The sequence below is a fragment of the Tinamus guttatus genome, unplaced genomic scaffold, assembly GCF_059628265.1.
Source record: "Tinamus guttatus ecotype Peru unplaced genomic scaffold, ASM5962826v1 Tinamus_guttatus_pri_ptg000194l, whole genome shotgun sequence".
Lineage (NCBI taxonomy): Eukaryota > Metazoa > Chordata > Aves > Tinamiformes > Tinamidae > Tinamus > Tinamus guttatus.
Window position 1 is genome coordinate 900,840 of NW_028288728.1, and position 17,616 is coordinate 918,455.

Here is a 17,616-nt window from a genome sequence, read left to right on the forward strand (position 1 = left end):
AATCTGTCTCTAGCTGCTATAGCCTAAAATAAGAAGTGTCTGCGCATGTCAGGGCCACAAAAAGGATGCTGCGCTTTTAACCCAGAGCTCCTGTCACTCTGGCTAAAGAAGGGTCTGCTGGCTGGTGTCACAAGGGGCTGAAAAGGGCTCGTTTGGGGCAGTATCCATCCATCCGTCCATCCATCCGTCCATCCATCCGTCCATCCATCCGTCCGTCCCCCTGGCAATCTCCCTGCAATTTTCCTGCTTTCGGAACCGGAGCGGCTCCCTCACAAGTTCTTGGGGTTTGGACTGAGGTCCCCTCTCCCAGGCGGCACCTTCTCTTCACACAAGGCCTTTCCCCATTCCTGCTCCGGTTTCGAGTCCCGCCGCAGCTCCGCTTCCAGCCCGGAGCGCGGGCAGCGGGAGGAGGCCGGACACGCTCCCTCACATCCATAGCAATGGGAAGGAGGCTCCCGTTGGTGATCACCCGCCGCGGAAGCCGCCTTTGGAAGCGGAGGCTCCGTCTCCATCTCGGCGCAGGGCTTTGGTTGCCTCGAGCCTCCATGTTCTCCTGGCCACTGCGTGGGGCCGCGGCGGAACACACTGGACGCGAGGAATAAACCCAGGCTGGGGCTTAATAAGACAGCGAAGAGTCTGGAAAATGACTGCAATAAACCTGGATGCCCAATTATTTAAAAGCGCTAATATTTATCATTTGAAAATGAGGTGGAAGGATCATCATAGAGAAACATCAAGTATCTTCTTTTCATTCCTTTTTGGTGCTAGGTCAGAAATTGAGAGGACACTTTAATGCCTCAGTAGATACCCTGAAATATGGCTAATTCTGTGCTGTGTGCAGAGGGGAAGGGCTGATTTTGCTCCCGTCTATGGGAACTGCTATAAGATTGGGATGAAAGAAGGCTCCTACTCTGGAAGGATGGAAACGGGTCCCTGTTTGAGGTGGCAGGAGAACCCAGGAGAGGTTGTGGAATCTCCCTCTCTGGAGATCTTCCAAGCTCGCTTGGACGCGATCCTGCGCTCCGTGTCCCTGCACGTGCCGGGGGCTGGACTAGGTGATCTCCAAAGGTCCCCTCCAACTTTAACAATTTGTGAAGCCCCTGCACGTTCTCGCAAACCTTGTTTCAGTGCCACGGGTCAGAGTCATTTTTAGTCACGCCAGAGGAAACGCACAGACGTCAAGAAATCCCTTGATCTTCGCTGATGTGAGAAAATAATCCGATCCTCTCGTCCCCCGAATACTTCCAAATAACATGGTGATTTGCCTTCCGAGCTCTGCGGGTTCGGAGGGATGCTCCATTTTCCGAAGAGCCACATGAAGCTCCTCGCTTTGCTGTCTCATCCCCAGGTTGAAAGGCTCCCCCCGAGGCGCCTCTGCCCGGGCCTCCCTTTGCAGACCTGCCCTGACGCTGCTATGCTTAACGGCACCAGCGAGTTACAGCTACGTGCACGTGTTTTCCTGGACAATGAAGTTAAAAGGCCACTTTGGCACCAATTCATTTGCTGTTACCCCAAGTGATGCAGGTTCTTGCTGGTGCTGCCGTATACGAATAACTGCTCTTGGTGAAAGCCGAGCGGAACATGCATCACTCGCGTCACTGCTGCCTTAGGAGTGTCCCCAGGGAAGCCGGGGGGTCCCTGGCTCTCGAAACCGGTGGCACCCGAGTCACACCGAGTGCTCCCCCGTGCTCCAGCCACCCCGGCTGTCCCGCACGCTCCTCTGCGCCGAGCCGCTCTGCCCGGGAGGCTCCTGGGCTTCCAACAATACCTCAAAGGGCAAATTCCCCTCCTGCCAAAGAGCTTTTTCCCTTGGCTTCATCCCGAAAAGCTCAGCAAGCTGCACTGCACCACAGCGAAGAGAGACCAGCAAGGGGGAACTTCAGAGGCCGGGAAACCAAACCAAGCAGCTTGATTTATGATCTCAGCTGGTCCCCCCTTGTGCCCTCCTGCCACCAATGCCATTGCTGCAGTCACACCAGCTGCGAGGGGCTGCTGCAAACACCCCCGATCTCTCCAGCTGGAGACGGACCCCATGCAAAACAAACTCAGGCTTCGCGTTTCTCCAGTCTCTAAATGACCAGAGCAAACTTCCCCAACGAGCAGCCCTAGACGCCCAGCTCCTAACTCTGATTCCGGACTTGACTCTTCTGGCTTCTGGGGTATTTTTTCATCATGAAAATAAGATCAAACTGCGAGCTTGTAGCTGCACCTGTAATTTGGATGCAGTAAACTCCTGGATACAGGAGTTTAATTAAGCTTCATCATACACTTCTCTTGAACCAAGCTTTGGAGTCAAGAAGACTGATCAGTAGAAAAGGCATAAACGGCAAACAGAAAACCTCTCCTGGTGTCTTTTATGTGTGTCTCAAACTGAACCCGGGGGAACCTCCTCAAACACTGACAAGGAAGGTTAGTCCCATGGCCAACTAAATCCTCAACCTCGGGGCAGACAAGGTTGATCATTAACATTGGATATAGCAGTACGTTTGTAATCTCAACACTTCTCTGCAAGGAGTTGCCCCAAGACCCAGCAAACGCTTCGCACAAGTCCACGACAGTCAGAGAGTGTTAGTTTTTGATCATATCTAAGCAAAAGTGGCTCTGAGTCAGCAGTCAGGCACCTGGAAGCACTGTATCCATTTATTCCATGTATCCAGCACTGGGCCACGCATTCCCAGCCAAGCTGCTCGTTTCAGAGGCAGCATCTGAGCAGGAGGATTTGTCTCCGTGGAGCTGTCCATAGTTCTACCACAGAACCCTGAGCTCTGTGTAAAACTTTCCAAATCACAGGTTTTCGCATCTTAAAACCTCTAGTACAAACTGGCGCACAGAACCTTAAGCTCACCCAAGCACCCAACATACACAAAAGAAAAAAAGGTCCAAAATACGAACGTATTTGCTTTTGGTTATTATTTTGTCCTCAGGCAACGTTTTACTCCCGAAGTGACTGATCCAGATCTATCTCTTCAGCTCACGACAGCGAACTCAGACCTGGCATTTTAGACCCCAGGACTGGGTCCTCTAACACACATCTCCAGATTGCCACTGGTTTAACAAACCCATCGCTTGGAGGCAATGTCACAGTTGGAGCTATCGGCGGCGTTTCCCACCTCTACCTAGCGCACCCAGAACTGCCCCCCACTTAAAACCCAGGGGCCCAAGAGTGTCACCAAGTGACCAAGCCCTCTCCCATGGGGACACAGGGACAGAGGGTGGTGGCAGCCGACCTTTGGCAGGTTGCCCATGAGGATAGGAGCTGCCCCGGGGACCTGAGGCCATGTCTAGGCTTCAGGCACCGCCTGCTAAAGCTCCCAGGCAACTAGGAGGAAGCAAAGCAGTCAATTCCTATCCCCAGCTTCAACTGCAGAACAATTCCTCAAAATAAGCACGTGCCTAAGGAACACGCAGGCAGCTCTGAACAGTAACTGCGTCAAGCGCATCCCCGCTCCTGCGCGTCAACCGCTGCCGAGGCGGCCCCAGCGCCGCGCGCGTTCTGCCCCTGAGCGCCCACGCGTAAAGCAGCGACGGCGCCCACGTAAAGCAGCCCGCGCAGCCAGGACACCCCCAAAACCCCCCCCGGGGACCACACGTGCCAGGGCCTGGCCGTGCCCCCGCGCTGCCCGGGCGCTCACCTGCTCCTGGGAGTTCATGACGCGCAGCTTCATCTGCTTCAGGTAGGTGGACGTGAGGGGCATGTTGTAGTCGATGATGCCGGACACCAGCGAGGAGGGCGGCTCGCTCTCTGCGGAGCGGGACAAGGAAAACGCGGGTTACGGACGGCTGTGGAAGCACAGAGCTGCCACGCGTCATCATCACCCATTAACTACAGGTGTTTCCAGCACTTAAAATACCTAAATAGAAGTGGTGCCTGCTGAGCTAAGGTTCTTATAAGACTATGACCCCACCAAGAGCATAATTACAGAACAGCTGTTGTTGTGGGAAAAAAAAGAATTATTACTGTCACCTGTGGAAAAGACTACACATAAAACACTTTTTTTTTTTTTTTTCCCTCTACAAAACTAAATTGTAGCTGAGGACAAAACGAAGTTGTACCAGAGTTTCAGATTCCCTTCTGTGCAACCAGGATTTATGCAGAGCTCGACAGGCAGGCACTTTTTTCAGCCTGCTTTGGCACTGCAAAGTCTTGCCAGTTTTGCTGGGCATTCCCCCAGGCAGGAATGAACATCAGGGCAACTTATTAAAAATGTCTATCCAGTGAATATTATTTTCAACACTCTCATTAAAACACAACCTTATTTTTTAAAATCTCCAATTTAGATGGTTTCTGTGGATTCCTCTGGATGCATCACCCTGAGCTCTGGGGTCAGACCCTCCTGCAGGCCCCTCTGCGAGCCAGACCAGGAGAGCCCAAAGCAGCCAGTTCTCAGGGGCTTTGCATGATTTGTCCCCTCTGCCTCCATCGCGGGGGAGCTTGCAGCTCCTCCGTGAAGGACACGAGGATGCTATGTTTATTTTTATTTTTATTTCTATTTTTATTTTTATTTTTATTTATTTTTATTGTACACTGAATCCAGCAGCTCATGCACTGCACAGTCAAGCGGGATGTTGCCATTCCCTACAGGAAAGGATGCTGGAGGAAAGGAAGATCCTTTGCCCTCAGCACAGGTGCTGCCGCATGGGAATCGGCCCGGCCCTCCGGCCCGCAGGAAGAGACATGTGGAGGGCAAGAAGGAGGATCCCGGGAGCAGCAGGTTTCATCCCGACTCCCAATCTCTCTGCCTGGCTTGCGTTGTCCGGGGTCCCTGGTTCCACAGCCCCTCTGACCCACTGCCTTTCAGGGAGAGCCTTCACAGCACCAGATTTATTTTGCAGATCTTCTGCATCAGGAGCCTAGTTGAGGCCATTGAACTAGAATGCTTATTCCCAGGTCCTGCTAGCTCAGGCCTGGGCATGTGCAGCATTCTGGCATCTGGATATGGAAAGGGATGGCCAGAGCTCCCCCAGCCATTAGCTCAGTCACATACAAAGGTGCAAAGCTTTTAGGAATCTTGTAAACTCGGGAATCTTGTACACTAATTCCTCTGCTCTTTTCTCAGGGCTGTTTATCACTTCTCTGTGTCATGTTTTGGCCTGTAGATTAAGAGCACTTCTATGTCTCTATGTAATAAGCTCACAAAATAACCCATTCTTCTACTTGCAAAGATGTTATCTTGTGACTAAAAGTGCTAAAATCCCAGTGCTTCCAACAGCCCAGCTCTGTGGCGAGGGAGGAAAAAGCTCCCACGAACAAAAATTTTCACAGCTTGGCCAAATGCGATGAAAAGCGATTCAGTCCACCCTAAAGATCAAATAAGTAAGTCAGCGGTGGGAGATCAGAAGGAATGAAGCCACATCACTGAATCAATGAGACCTTTGACTGCACTGGTCTGTGCAGCAGCACAAGTTGATAACCAAGTGGGTTTTTTTTTTCCAAAAGACGATTTCCTGCCGCGTGACAACAGAAGTTAGAAACTGCCACTGGTTCCAGAGCCTGGGCTGGAAATGGTAGCCCGCAGGTTGGGCAGCCCTGCACGGTTGCACGTGCAGCGCAGGCAGCGCGGGCAGCGCGCGCCCCGCAGCCTCCTCACCGCCTCGAGCGCGAGAGCTGCCACGATGCCAAGAAAAGGGATCTCCTTCATCAACTCCTGCCCCTGCCCCAAGGTCCCGGACCTGCCTCTGCGGCCTCCCCATCTCCCCAGCCTCATCCCAGCGGGATGGGGACGGAGCTGGGCAGTGTCCCATCACTCTGCGCTCGGCAGGACCGGCTCTGCAGCACGAAGCCAAGCGCACGGGCGAAGGCGAGAGCTCAGACCGGGCCGTCTGACGGGCAACGTCAGGACGAGCTCCCGGGCAGCAAGGGCTGCGCACGCGACATCCCCCAGCAACATCTGCGGGCTCTGCCGCTGCGCCGGCCCCAGCACGCGCACAGAGCACCAGGATGTGCCGAGAGGAACCCTCTGCTGAGGAGGGACGAGCTGGGTGCTCCAAACCCCAATTCTCTGCCTCGCTGCGCTCCTCGCGACACCAGAATTACGTATTAGCGCTTTTCCTAAATAACACGCTTGCTTCAACAAACTTCTAACCTCAGTTGTAAGAAATTACATATAAGTATTAGGAGGATTCCCTTACCATCTTTTTATCTTTGTTTTACTGAAATTAAAAAGAGCCTTGATTAAAATATAAATTCAAATAAATAAATAATTCATTAATAAGGAGTGGAAGAATTTATGGCAGCGATGTCAGCAATAGCATAGGATTAATCTGCAGCTGAGCCTCAATCCTGTTTTCCAGAGTTTTGCAAAGTTTCTTACAGGCAGAAAGCTAGGAATCTCTCTCTTGACTCTCCTGATGACGCATATAAGGGAAGTGAGTCAATAATGATAAACATCCATCTCTCTGATCCTGGCAAGATGGAACAATTCAAGCATAGAAGAACCTTAGGATCTGAGCTGTGTGGCCTGACAAGGAGCCAGAATAAGAAAGAACATCTGCATATTGCCCCCATGTTCTCTCTGCTGCCTTGGATGAGGATGAATGAAAATTCAGCTGCTGGGGCTTTAGCCACACTGGAGCTGCCCCTTCATGCAGCCTCTTCCCGACTCCGGAGAAGCAGCTGCCCTGTGGGACCTGCACTGGCTTCGGCTCCCCGGAGAGCAGAGAGCGGCTGCTCATGGAGATCCTTCTCTGGAAAGCATGGCAGGGAGCACGGGGCATCTAGAGTCCAGAAGGGTCTGAAAAGCAGGATTCAGAGAGACCCAAAGAAAAAGTGGTCATGAAACCCAAAGAACAAACCTTTACCTATATAACATTACTGCTGTGGAGAAAAATGGAGCGATCTTTGCTGCATATCTGTGGTGTTTAGACAAGCAGCAATGGGTTAGGACGCAGCAAAAGATTCCGATCAGATACTGGAAAACCTTTCTAGTGTGGGGATAGGGAAAACTACACAGGATGGCCGGGGTCACGCACACGGAGACGGGGCTGAGCACGGGGCTGCCGCCCCCTGCGCGCCGCAGAGCAGCGGCGGGTCCCGCCTGGGGTCGGGCTCCTGCCGTGGCCACGCGGCAGCTCGCGCGGCCGGGATGCGCGGGATCTGCGGGACGCGGCCGGCGGACGCGGGAGAGGGCGGCTGAGCGCCGCGGCGCTGCCTGCAGCCGTCCCGGGCCGCGTGGGGAACAGTCCCTCTCGCAACAACAAATTCTCTGTGAATCCGTGTAACTGCAAGAGATAAGAGCATCAGCCTAAAAAGCCAAAGACATATTTTTAACTGGAAGAGAATGAAAACCTTTGTTTTAAAGGGCCTTGGGGACGCCACGGGAACCATCCACATCCTACAGAGCAAAAGGAGGCTACTGTCATCATTTACCTCATTTTAAAAATGTTAACTTTATCACATGCCCCACATGCTGGAAATACAGATGAAACACTCAGGCAGAATGGTCTGAAATAAAACAGTTTCAATCCTAATTCCATGCTTGTATCATTCTGCCGGAATTACTCCCATTTAATAATAGAGCTAAGAAATCACTGTGAAGTCCAGTGTTGTTCGAAGCTTCCAATGAGCAAGACAATTTGCTCTTATGAATTATGTTGGTGCCCTGCAGGGTTTGATGTCAGATATGTTTAATTAGGGATTTTCCTGATCACAAATGAAGTGTGTTGAGATTTGCTAAAAGGACGAGAGACGTAGGAACAGATGGGAATTTTTCACTTTTTCCATCCTGCTGAGTTAACTTTATCTCCATAGGTTTGTATGGAGGTGTGGATGTGCCTACAGCTAAGCATTTTTCTATGACTCCAACATTTTTAGGTGACCTGCTCTAAATAATTTCCTGTATATGTGTTAGTGAAAATAAACACTCCTTCCCAATAAAAGCCACCTTACCCAATCAACTTTGTGCATTTCCACAGGTCACTATTTAAGCAGTATTCAGAGCAGAAAGGTACTTGGGGCTTTCATTCCCGGTGGGTAAGAAGCAGGGATTTGTGTGTGGGGGATTTTTTCTCTCTTTCCTGTCTGGTTTATTTTTAAGGCAGCTGGTAGGGGGAAAGCTTCCCGGGAAACGTTTCCCATCCCGCTGCCCTCCCTGCCACTGACCTGACACCGGGACCCGCTGGTGTCCCGAGAGCCCCGGAGCCACCAGGAGCGGCACCCGCGGCCCACGGAAGGGCCCGACCTGCTCCCGACGAGGCCAAGGGACCAAATTTCTCCTGATTTGAAAAAGTGATCAGGCCCTTCACAGGTAGGACAGGGAGGTGCTGCCAGAGTGGAGTGTGGGCTAATAAATGTCACCAATGATTATTTGGTTATCAGGGAGAGTTCCTAAAAAACGTAACAAGCACAAAGCATTTCAGCAACTAACTATGGATAACGGGGACACATCCTGCACCTAATGAACCTCGAGGCTGTCCATGGGTCTGCTTCTGGCAGTAACCAGTTGGAAAGAGCAGAAATTCCCTCTTGTTTTGGTCCTTTGTTCATTTAATTCTGCTTCTCCGTTTGATAATTCTGTTTCTGCCATATCAGTTATGGAATATTCTAACTTTCTGTGATTGGTTTATGTATTTTTAAAGGAGCTTATTTTTTGAGGGAAAGTTCTCAGAGCCAGGTTGATGCTCTGCACTTGATAAGCTTGCAATTCAGGAAAAAAAAAAAAAGGCATTAACTTTAACCATTTACTCTTGCAGAAGACTCGGTCCCATCTTACACAGTGCTGATATCTAACCCTGGAAGCTGCAGATCTGCTCAGTTTACAAAAGAACCATAACGAGCTAAATACCGCAGGTGAGACGCTAATTGGTTGCATACCTGGACATAACTTAACTTTGATTATCCCCACACTTTGCCATCCAAAATAGGATCACGCCTAATAGTGCATGCCTATTAATTACTGCAAATTACTTCTTTATCCAAAACTTGAGTTATTCAGACATACTCAGTTTCTTCCTTTATAAATCCATAGTTTAAAGGAAAATCTCCAGGTCACGTGTTCCCAGTCCACCCACACATAATTATGAGTTGATTGCAGACATATCTGCCATATTTTTGACCCAGGCTTTGTTATCTTGCCTGGGGGAAGGTGCACCCAGAAGTGAAACTCTCTGCTCAGAAATAAAATTAAGCTCATCAGCCCATTTCCATTCCCTGAGCTGAGAAAAGAGGCTGCTTAAACAGTGATGAATAAATCATATTTAAGAAAATTACTCCAGCTTTGCCACAGAAGTGCATTAAAACCAACACGGGCCAAGGAAACCATCTGGTAAAGACCTCCGTGACCAAGGGGCCGGTGTCCTGACAGCTCCGGCGCTGTCGCCCCGTGAGGAACCGCGCGGCCGGGGCCTCGGGCGCCTTTACCTTTGGGCTCCAGCCCGTTGGAGTTGAAGTGCATCCTCTTCTGGCACTCGGTGCAGCTCATGAGGAACCGGGTCACGGCCTCCCTCGGCAGGAACGCGTAGGTCTCTGCGATCTGCGGGGACACGAGGCCGCTCTGGTCCCGCGGAGCCGAGCGGGAGGCAGGTGGGGGACAGCAGACAACGTGGAGCCCCGCAACGCGCCCGCTCCCCGGCCTGGCGCTGCGGGCGCCGAGTGCCACCCTGCAGCCACTGCTGCTGCGGCAGCGCGTTCTGGAGGGCAAGAGGCACGAGAGCCACGGGAAAGCGCAAGCCCTCTCGTGGGGCTGCTTCCCAGAGCCTCCTCTGCCTCCCAGAACCTCCTCTGCCTCCCAGCGCCTCTCCCAGAGCCTCCTCTGCCTCCCAGAGCCTCCTCTGCTTCCCACAGCCTCTCCCAGAGCCTCCTCCATCTCTTCTGCCTACCAGAGCCTCCTCTGCCTCCCAGAGCCTCCTCTGCCTCCCAGGGCCTCTCCCAGAGCCTCCTCTGCCTCCCAGAGCCTCCTCTGCCTCCCAGGGCCTCTCCCAGAGCCTCCTCTGCCTCCCAGAGCCTCCTCTGCCTCCCAGGGCCTCTCCCAGAGCCTCCTCTGCCTCCCAGAGCCTCCTCTGCCTCCCAGGGCCTCTCCCAGAGCCTCCTCTGCCTCCCAGAGCCTCCTCTGCTTCCCACAGCCTCTCCCAGAGCCTCCTCCATCTCTTCTGCCTACCAGAGCCTCCTCTGCCTCCCAGAACCTTTCCTAGAGCCTCCTCTGGCACCCAGAGCCTCCTCTGTCTCCCACAGCCTCTCCCAGAGCCTCCTTTCTCTTCCTCCTAGCAAGCCTGACGGCAAAGCTACGGACATGTAAGAATCAAAGGAGAAAGTGGCGTCTCCTCAGTTCTATTCCTGTTGTTCGTTACCATCCCACCAATAACCTGGAGAATCCATTCGTCTTTGCTAAGGGCAGGGCACTTCTTCTCACGATGGCAATCAATTATTGTTAATAATACTTTGCATTTCTGTGACATATTTTATCCAGGGAATTGTAAATACTTTTGTGAACAGTAATGAATTAAGTCTCCCTGACCCTACGAGGTAGGCAAGAGTTTCTTGTATTTTATGGCTGAGGAACAGTCAAAGGAGAATTTTTAAAACGTGGATGCCTAAACTCAAGCCCTCTATGCAGACCTGAGTATCTGAATAATGTGCCTGGCTACCCTGGAGCCCTGCTGTTCTGACTAATTCCTCATAGCAGCAACTTCATAGCACCTCTGGAAACTGGATCTATACTCTCTGCAGAAAGAAGAAGTGATTTTAGAGGGCTTTTAAAGCCGTAGGGGACCATCAGATCATTTAGCTTGCCCTCCTGCCGGGAACAAGCCAGGGGAGCTCCCGCAGGCTCCCCTGCATCCTGGAACTCGTGGTTCCTTCCGCCAAGGACCGCGGGTCGGCCAACCCTGCGAGGAGCAGAGGCTCCTGGTGCTGTGGGAGGTCACTCACCCTCCCTGCTTGCCCCAAGAGATCTGTCCGGGCCCAGCACTTCGCCCGGCCCGGGGGAGTCACAGCGCGTAGAGCAGGGCCAGGGAGCCGACACGAGAACCCCGTGTTTGGGGAGGCTCAGGGCTGCGGCCTAGCAGAGCGCGGCTGAGCGGGGCTGCGAGCGGAAAGCCGGGCAGCCCCGAACACCCCAGCCCCTCTTCTCTGGCCAGGGGACATTATCCTGGCACCTAATTATTACCAAGAACTATAACAATAATAAAATATAAACTCCAAGCATCTTTCTATCCCATAGAAGAGTGAAGTTTAAGCTTGTTAAAAAGCAGAAAATAATGCGATAGCAGCTGGTGGGGCGAAGGGCAGAGGGGCTACTGGCTAAAGCAGAGCTCGGCGAGCCGAGCTGCTGGGGAAGGCAGGGCCGGTTTCTCCACTGAGTGGCAGCATCGTCCCAGTTTTCCGTGCGTGTTAATGTCAGATGGGTGGAAAGTTCAGACAGGGACCTTGTCCCAGCGTTTCAAATGGAGGATGCGGCGCCTGGTCCGCCTGGGAGGCTCCTTGGATTCAGACCCAGCCCTACCCAGCTCTGCGGTGACCCGGCGCTCTCGCAAGGCGCCTGCGAGACGCTCATCCGCGCTCGAGCACCGGGGCCCCGCAGAAGCGATTGCAGAGCAAGGGCCTGGCAGCCACTGCGCCGCTGGGGACTGCAGCAAGCGGCCCCAGAGCACCCAGACCGGCCCCGCTGTCGCTTTTGCTCCTGTGGACCCATGGTGTCTGCTGCAAATGTTCAGCTAATTTTAGTGATACCGTTGTTATTTCTCAGTTGATTTGATGCTCTGCAGAGCAGACAGCTTCCTTGATGAGTTATCTCCCATCCAAATTCCCTTTCTGATTGCCTCCCTTCGGAGGTCATGGACAAGGGCAAACTCTCCAGTGCCTCCCTAATCAGAAATGGTGAAGAGAGGGAGAATAAGCAGCGGGGGACACTGGATCTCCCTGAGGGGTCCGTCCAGCAGGGCCCTGCAGCCTCTCACTTGCTCGCCCGGCCGCACAGGGGCTCCGGGGAGAGGGGACGAGGATGGGGAACTGCGTCCTGCCAGCCCGGCAGCCTCACCACCACCGGGATGGTCTCGGCTCAGGAGGAGGCTGCAGTGCCAGATCCCACTGCCCTTAGCAGTCCTGGGAAAACAAAGGGATCCAGCCTGCTCCCCGGAGGCCGTGCAGTGCCCAGATTAGCGCTCCGGAGAGCGGCGCTGCAGGAATCTGGGTAGGCCCGGAGTGCTCTGCAGGGAACACGGGCGGGAAGCTGCTGAATTGCGGTCATGCTGCGGGGGCTGCCCTGGCTGACTGCAAAGAGGGCACCTGCCCACGCTGCTGCCCTGCGGGGGACACGAGGTGTGTGCCCAGCGCCCCAGGGGCTGCAGGGGACACGAGGTGTGTGCCCAGCGCCCCGGGAGCTGCAAGGGACACAAGGTATATGCCCAGCGCCCCGGGGGCTGCAGTGCGGCCGGGCACCACAGGGCTGCTCTCAGGCGCTCACTGGGATTGCGGAGCCCGCGGCCGGGCAGGCAGCGCGGAGCAGAGCAGAGCAGGGCAGCTCCTCCCCGCGGGGCCCCGGGCAGCTCACCAAGCCCTGCATAATCTCAGCATCACTGCAGAGAGCAGGGCAGCCGGCGCAGAGCTCTCCGGGATGATGAACACCCCAGGGACATGAGCTGCCAGCAGCCTCTCCTGTCTCCAAGCGACCCGGTCCTTAGGGCCCCGGGACTCGAGAGAGGAGCTTCGCGTTGGACAGTAAATTCAGCTCTTCCTAGAAAAGCTGGAGAGCCCAAGTATTTGCATCAAAGTGCTGTGCAGAGTCAGGAGAAACAGCCAGCTCCCTGGAGAAGCACACTCCAAGCTAAATTATTCCTGACCTAACTAGAGTGGTTTCAGGATGGATGGAGCTGGTTCTCTGCATCCATGTAGCACCTGGCGGGCTCTGCCACTGCCTCCATTTTGTGGCGCAGGAGAGGCAGCCCAGGCGCCAGGAGCAGCCCCCGCGCCGGCCCTGCCGCTGCGGCTCCGCGCAGAGCACAGGAGACCCTTCCCTCCGGCTGCGGAAGGCAGGAGGCAGCTGGCCCCGAGCAGCGCGCACGAGGCTGAGGAGCAGCCCTGCTCACACCACCAGCACTCGGCTTCCCTCCCCACTCTTGTTTTTCCTTTCCCGGACACATTCGTTGTCTTTGCATGATTCATCCGGCTGCCCTAAGCGGTCATGCGGCGGTGACCTTGTTTCCGTCCCCCGGCCCTGCTCTGCTCCTTCCAACCTCTCTGTTCTGCGGGCCCGCGCGTGCGGGCAGCGGCGCTGCCACCCGGCCCCGGCGCCCGGGCACCGCGAAGGCGTCTCACCGCTCGGTAGGTTTTCTTCTGCCCGGCATGTTTGGGGGCTTTGCCCGGCTCGGACGAGCTCTCCACATGCATGGAGTATATGATGTCAAAGAAATCTTCCACCACAGCGACGCGTTTCAGAGAGATGCCCTCGGGCTCCGACAGTCCATCTGCCCCCTACAACAGTGCAGGCAAGTTGTGTTAGTGTCAGTGCTGGGTGACAGGGTGCCGAGGGCAGCCTGGGGCGAGTGCGGGGCAGGGGACTGAGCGGGGCTCCCGGGGGCACTGGCTGGGGCCAGGACAGTGGCGGCTGCTGCTGCTGCTGAAGCTGCCGGTGAAACTGGGCCAGGAACAAAAACGAGGCGAGAGGGGAGCCTTGACCAGCCGAGAAACGCGGTGCTTGGCGGGTGGGGATGAGCTCGCTGGGCGGGAAAGGAGCAGGGGACACGCGCGGGGCCTGCGCATGATCTTAGAGCATCATGGGGCAGCCGGGCAGTGTGTGTGCGGGGGCACAGGCTGCCTGCAGGACACGCGGGCTCAGCACGGTGAGCGGGGCAGCACTGAGAACGGCGCCTGCCGTGCGAGGCGGCCATCGCCAGGCTCCCTTCCTGCCCTCGCGGCAGCTCCTCGTGCTCCCCGTGCCCTGCCTGTCCCTGAGGCGTCTCCTTGCGCTCCCCGTGCCCTTCCCGCCCTCCCGGCGGCTCCTCATGCTCCCTGTGCCCTGCCTGTCCATGAGGCGGCTCCTCGTGCTCCCTGTGCCCTGCCTGTCCTCGCAGTGGCGCCTCGTGCTCCCCGTGTCCTGCCCACCCTCACGGCAGCACCTTGTGCTCCCAACAGGCCCTGCCCACCCTCGTGGCGGCTCCTCATGCTCCCTGTGCCCTGCCTGTCCATGAGGCGGCTCCTCGTGCTCCCTGTGCCCTGCCTGTCCTTGCGGTGGCTCCTCGTGCTCCCCGTGTCCTTCCCGCCCTTGTGGCAGCTGCTCGCGCTCCCCATGTCCTGCCCGCCCTTGTGGCAGCTCCTCATGCTCCCCGTGTCCTTCCCGCCCTTGTGGCAGCTCCTCGCGCTCCCCATGTCCTGCCCGCCCTCGTGGCAGCTCCTCGTGCTCCCCGTGCCCTGCCCACCCTCGCGGTGGCTCCTCGTGCGCTCCACGTGCCGCAGCGCAGGCAGCCGCAGCAGCCACGGCAATGAGAAGCGCCTCGAGCCGCGCCGCTTGCTCGGGCCCGCGGGTGCCGCGGCGCGCTGGGCTTGCCAAGGGAGCGGGAGGCACCCCGGCCCCGGCGCCCACGGTGCCGGCGCAGGCAGCGCGTGGTGGAGGCCCCAAGCACCAAGCAAGGGCGGAGGCTGGCGAGGTCGCTTAGCTTGGTCCTTGGAAAACACCCCTCCGTTGCAGACAGGTGTCTACACATATATACAAACACATACATATGATACCTCCCTTGCAGGTGTACTTTCCTAAAAGACACACGTGAACACAGCCCTGGTTGTGTGCACAACGCGGCCGAGCGTCACCCAGCACAAAGCAGCTTGGTTTCTTTTTAGGTGCATTTACCCATCTGCGAGGCAGAGGTCTGCATGCAGAGCGAACCCTCAACATCCTGAACTTCCTTGTTGTTGCTGCTGGTGGTAACTGAGCTGCGCACACGTTCATACACCACAGAAATGGAATAAACGCTGTTCTCAAGTCACCAGCCCCGCGACTCTCAAAAACCAGTGTCACAGAGCACTGGCCTTCCACCCCCGTATCGGGAAGCCGTGTTCTCATGTAACGCACTGCCTCTTAAAGAGGGCTCCTTGGCCCCATTTCCCGGGTTCGGGATAGAGACCGTTCATACCCGGCTGCCGGCTGCAGCGGGACGGAGCGGGGAGCGCGGACGGCCAAAGCGTGTCCCTGCGGAGCCCCGCGTCACGCGAGCGGTGGCTGCAGCGGCGCGGGTGCTGAGCAGGAGCGCAAGGGGCAGGCGGCAGCAGGGAGGCCGCGGCCTCAGGGAACGGTCTTGGGGAATATACATCTAATTTCTCCCGTCATTGTTTGGGAGTTTCACTCTAATCCCGGGCATGGGTATTCCCCTGCCAAGGAGGAATGGGCATTAGGAGGCTTCCTACTGACCAATAATCCTCAGAGCAGGGTTGAAATGAGGATAATTACGGGAACAGGACAAAGGAAAATGCATCATGAGAAAAGCACAGCCAGATGCAAGCAAAATCCTCAAAACTAAGCTCGTAACCAAGGCCATATGCAAACCGCTATTTCCAGGGCTATCCTGACCGGCTCGCTGACACCCCCGTCCCTGCATTGCCGGGTTTCCCACCTCTCCCTTGGTTTTAGAATGACTGCAGCTGAGGCGGCCTCGGGGCCGGGGTGTCACTGTGGCCCCTCCGCGCTGCCTTCAGCACCGGCTCCTTCTCCCCCGGCCGCGGGAGGCAGGTGCTGCCCGTGACGGGCCCCTCTCCGCAGTGACGGTCCCCAGCTCCTCACCCGGGATAACTGCGCAAGCCACTGGATACAAGAAGCTGCATCAAATCAGCGCTCTAGGATTAGGGAGGTTTAAAACTGGCAAATCACCAAATAACCAACCCCGTACCACCAAATATTGACCTAGGGCTTAAGGGGACGTATGTGCCATAGGCTACCTCAGAGCTCCTTGGCCCCTCTCCAGCACCCTCCACACGCAGAGCAGAGCCCAAAGCATCACCAAATGCCTTGCAAACTGCCAGCTTTCAAAAGCAATACGAAATCACGGGAGCATGGGAATACGGGATGCTCTTGACTCCCTCCTGGTGCTGTCTGTGTCCCCCCAGAAGGTGCACAACGTTCTGGGAGCAGCAGCCCGCCTGGAGAGCCGCGCTGGGGCAGCCGGCGCCTCTGCAGTTCGCAGGAGAGAGGCTGCTGCCTCCTGCTCCGCGCCCGCCGCCTCCCGCCCTGCCTCCTCCTGCGGCTCCGTCCCGCATCCATCCGCCCTGCGGCGCCGGCGCCCGCCCTCTCCCTGCTCCCGCTATCTCTCGCCTCCTCCTGCTCCTCTCGGCCTCTTTTCCTCCCCGCTCAGCCTCTCCCTTTGTTTTTCTCAGTCTCCTCCTATCCCGCAGCGCTTCGGCTGCCTCCCCCCGGCACAGCCCGCAGCCCCCACGGCCCCCATCCCGTCCCATCCCGTGCCCTGGCCGCCCGCTCCAGCCCCTCTGCAGCCTCCCGCTTTGGGGCCGCGCGGCTCCTTCCCGGGCCACCCGTGCAGAGCGGCGGCAGCCGAAGCGCCGGAGGGCAGGCACGGGACCGAGCAGTGCGCGGGCATGGCCAGGGGCCGCAGCCACGCGGGGCGATCGGAGCGTGTGGGCACCGTGCCGGGCACCGTCGCGCCATGGCCCGGCGCCGACTGACATCTTTGTTCTCCCTGCCCGCCTTTCCCCGCCGCGCTCTACGGCTACCAGCCCTCTCTGGGGACACGGAGGCCCGCGGGGCCCGCGCAGCCCCGCTCACCATGCGGCGGCTGCCGCCTTCCCCGTGCGGCACTGCCTGCCCTCACGTGCCCACGGGACTGCAGCCCCTTCCCTCATGGGCACCCAGCCCGGCACGGAGCGGGGAAGGGAAGGGCTGGGGAGGGGGCGCAGGGCTGCAGCGGGCAGCGCCGCGGGGCACGCGGGCCCAGCTGCACCGTGCCCCCATGGCTGCCCTTCCTCGGGCCCCCGCGCGCCGTCCCCCGCCGCCCGCCCTAATGGCTGCTGACAGGAGCCAGAGGCCGCCGGGGTGACATCTGCGGAGCCGGCGGGCGCGCGGCCGCCCTCGCCGCGCGGGGAGGCGGCGGGGGGGAGGCGGGGAGCCTCCCCGGGCCCGGTTTAAAAGCCCTGCTGGATCCAGCAGCGCCTCTCCGGCAGGCAGGTAATGAGGGTAACCATGGCAACGCGGCGGAGGAAGTGTGTGCTGCCGGAGACGTTAATCCGCGCTCCCCCGAGCCGGGACAGCCTGACTTTTCCTTCTCGCGCAGTAATTAGATACCAGCTGTCAGGGCCGGGGCAGCGGGGGGAGCCCCCGGCCCGCGCGGGCGGCTCGGCCCGGGACCCCGCGCGCTGCCCATCTGCGCCGGGCCCGCGCGCACCTGCCCGCGGCGGCCTCGCGCGCCCGGGAGCCCTGCGGCAGCGGCCACGCTGCGGGCTGCGGAGGAGGAGGAGGAGGGCGGCGGGAGCAGCGCCCAGGGCCCGTCCGGCCGCGCCGCGGATGGAAGGCGCCCCCGGGCCGATACCCGTCAAAGCCGGCTTCCTGCGACAAAAAAGCCACTTCCTGCCTGATAATGGCCCCGTGCGGCTCCCTGCCCCTCCACGGGACCCTCTGTCCCCGCCGGCGCTCCCGCTCCCCCCCTCATCCCTCCAGCTTCTCCGCTGCCCGGCGCTTAACCCGCTCCCTG

At 57.4% G+C, this 17,616-nt stretch overlaps 1 protein-coding gene across 1 annotated transcript in view; it reads right to left on the minus strand.

The window, feature by feature from the left end:
- The window catches only part of NOL4L (nucleolar protein 4 like), a 51,096-nt gene that overhangs the window by 23,188 nt on the left and 10,292 nt on the right, over positions 1-17,616 (minus strand). Inside the window, exons 2-4 of the mRNA XM_088523574.1 lie at positions 13,247-13,402; positions 9,356-9,467; positions 3,633-3,742 (exon numbers count right to left, since the gene is read on the minus strand). Coding sequence (XP_088379700.1) covers positions 3,633-3,742; positions 9,356-9,467; positions 13,247-13,402 — 378 coding nt within the window. The remainder of the gene's footprint in view (positions 1-3,632; positions 3,743-9,355; positions 9,468-13,246; positions 13,403-17,616) is intronic.